Raw genomic sequence first — 2,905 nt, forward strand, 5'->3', positions numbered from 1 at the left:
TTACATTGATGGCATAAGCGATTATTTACAAAATATATTGTACATTTTCATCTATGAGGATAACTATTTATTAGTAGCAATTTTTTCTTTAAAATGCAACTACGTCTTACTTAGTGAGAAAAAAAAATCCTCTAAAAAACTAGAAATCATATCCAGTATAGGAATTTAGCAACCACAAAGCAACAATAAATTAACCCCCCTCGACACACCTTTTCATAGGAAAACAATGATTCTTGTACTACGTAAAATACTTGTCAAACGCAAGAAAACCATAGTTCTCGTCAAACCACAAATAGAATCCCGGGTGCCAATGCACCAATGTAAAAGACAAAAGAAAACACAAATGTGAAATAGTCTAATATGTAATGTTCCAGCACTATTGTTCTAATTAAAGTCTAAACTCACCAACAAAATTCTATGAAATCTGTGCCTTAGCCTGATGAAGTCGTGGGCTTCTTCGAATCGTTTTTGAAACAAGAGGTTTCTTCGATTTTTTCTCTTTTGCAACAAAGTCAATGCACTTGTCCTTCAACTCGAGGCAATTGTACATGTCAGCACAAGCTTGAATATCTGTAACTGTATCCATTGACACATTATCCCATAACTTTTGGACGCACATAAGCTTTAGCCGGTCAAGTGCGTACCGATCTGCGGCGGCAAGTAAGTCAAACAATACCTCATTGGAATTGGATGTGTTATCCTCTGTAGTAGTAGTAGGAAACTCATCCGTGTATATGAACCGAAGCATACGTTTGAATGTTGAAGGTGTGATATCGTGTAGTGTGATGGATGCCATTGTAGCTTCGGCCATGGACCCAAAAAGCTCTGCCTTGAAGACGGGTGAGCGGGCTGCAAGAATCGCTCGGTTCACGGGGAATGTCTCGCCGTGGACGGTAAACGACACGTCGGTCCCATATGCGTGAGCGTGATCCAGTAAGCAGCCGAGATGGTTCTTGATGTCGGATGGCGGCACGGTGACAACAGGGGTAGTATCACGCGTGACCATGATGGTGCATACGAACGTGACGTGCCCGTCAATAAGATAGGTTTCCTCTAGGTCCTTTCTTGGCACAAACCGATTCCATCCCCAGTCATCGAGGTGGTCAGGGGCGCCCATGATTGTGAAGTCATGAAGGTAAGTTTTCAGTCGTATTTCTGTTGGCTTGTCATCTCTATCCTTTATGAAGGCGATGAAGGTTGCGCGTACGCTTTCGGAATCGCTCATGTGCTTAAGGTAGATGGAAACATAATTCCCCATGTCATCCTTGGAGTACCCTACCGGTCCGCGCGGGTAGCAGTCGATCCTCCATAGGTGTTGGCCGACGGTGAGGAGCTCAGAGCAGACGACCTCGTCGATGCCAAGGTTCTTGACTTGCTCGTAGTCTACCCTGAAGTGGATGGAAGCAGAATCCACACAAGTGGTGGTCGTCGACGCCGGCAGTACCGGAGTTCGGGTGATTCCTTTGCTCACTGTATGATCAGATCAAACAAAAGTTAAATACACCGGTTCTCAAACCGGGAGATCAAAAGAAAAGTATACACAGTAGACGATCCAAACGAGAGGGCACCCACTGGCTGGCTAGTCTCCGGAGTTGGCTTCGGCGATCGGTGGTTCCGGCCCCGTCACGGTCCTTGCCGGAGCCGTCGTACACCAGATGTGCGGTCGCCTGCTCGCTTCTCGTGGGTCTCCTGGATGCCTAGGGTTCGATCTACTACCGTCCCCAACGCATTGCGCTTTTTCTCCAGAATCCTATTGGGCCTGCTGTTATTTAGTACCATGCGATCAGACTATTTATCGTTAAGATTCTTTGGGTTTTTTTAACATAAGATTCTTTGGGTTTGTTCCCATGTATATCTCTTGTATGTAGTATCGACCATGTATATATAGGACATACACTACCAGAATAAATGACGCTGCCGACGGTGTTAGCTATGCCGACGGCCCCCGTCGGCATAGATGGAGATACGCCGATGGCCGGGGAAAAGCCGTAGGCGTACAGAAGCCGTCGGCAAAACTTCGTCTATGCCGACGGGCACCGTCGGCATAGATTAGCCGCCGGCATCTCCCCCACTATACCTACGGGGACCGTCGGCATATATACGCCGTCGGCACACATATGGGCCCGCCGACCCAGGACCGAATGGGGAGTTGACGCCGTCACCACTATGCCGACGGCCCTGACGGATGCCGTCGGCATAGTTAGTACACTTTTTTTTAGTTGTCAGAAAACACGTGTGCTATCTACGCCGACGGCCTGGCCGTCGGCATATCTGTGGTCTATATATGCCGACGGCCAAACCGTCGGCACATATGTTTAAATCTAATTTATATAGACTTAAACATACAAAAATTATATGTTTTTTATTTCTGTGGTCTATATATGTTTCTTATTTCTTATTTTATATTTTTAAAATTTAGACTTGATTAGTTTAAATCTAATTTATATAGACTTAAACATACATAAATTATATATATATTTCAGGCAGAATTTTCCCTATATTATGAATTTTCGGTTTGTTTTTACTTTTGAGTACGTTAAAATGTAACCTCATGTAATTTTGCATATAGGTCCTTATACTTAGTAAAAATCACAAATAATTCATACTTCCATAGATTTTGACAACTTTTAAATGACTTTTTTATCATAATCTGGCACCGCCTTGTAACAGTGCCATCGAAACACCGTACCAGGTCCTGATGCGTGTGTGAATGTGTTGTGACATGTGTAGACGCCCTTCTTGGGCTCCGAGGTGTGCCCCCCTCTACGAACGGCAGAGCCGCCGTCACTTGGAGGGGGGAATCGTGCGCGTCGGGTAGAACCGGAGGGAATATATTAGTTGGTTGGGTCCAGACCATGTTCGGGGTTGTTCCTATGGGCTGACCAGTCGCAACCAGGTGGAAGAG

The 2,905-nt window shown here is 45.2% G+C and overlaps 1 protein-coding gene across 1 annotated transcript; it reads right to left on the reverse strand.

Annotated features, from left to right (window-relative positions):
• Positions 1-296: 296 nt before the first annotated feature.
• On the reverse strand, positions 297-1,689 carry LOC119352284 (BTB/POZ and MATH domain-containing protein 1-like). The gene is made up of 2 exons (XM_037618997.1): positions 1,573-1,689; positions 297-1,470 (listed from the first exon to the last, which is right to left on the reverse strand). Coding segments are annotated over exons 1-2 (1,056 nt in total). The 5' UTR covers positions 1,574-1,689; the 3' UTR covers positions 297-415.
• Positions 1,690-2,905: the final 1,216 nt, after the last annotated feature.

The sequence above is a fragment of the Triticum dicoccoides genome, chromosome 1A, assembly GCF_002162155.2.
Source record: "Triticum dicoccoides isolate Atlit2015 ecotype Zavitan chromosome 1A, WEW_v2.0, whole genome shotgun sequence".
Classification (NCBI taxonomy): domain Eukaryota; kingdom Viridiplantae; phylum Streptophyta; class Magnoliopsida; order Poales; family Poaceae; genus Triticum; species Triticum dicoccoides.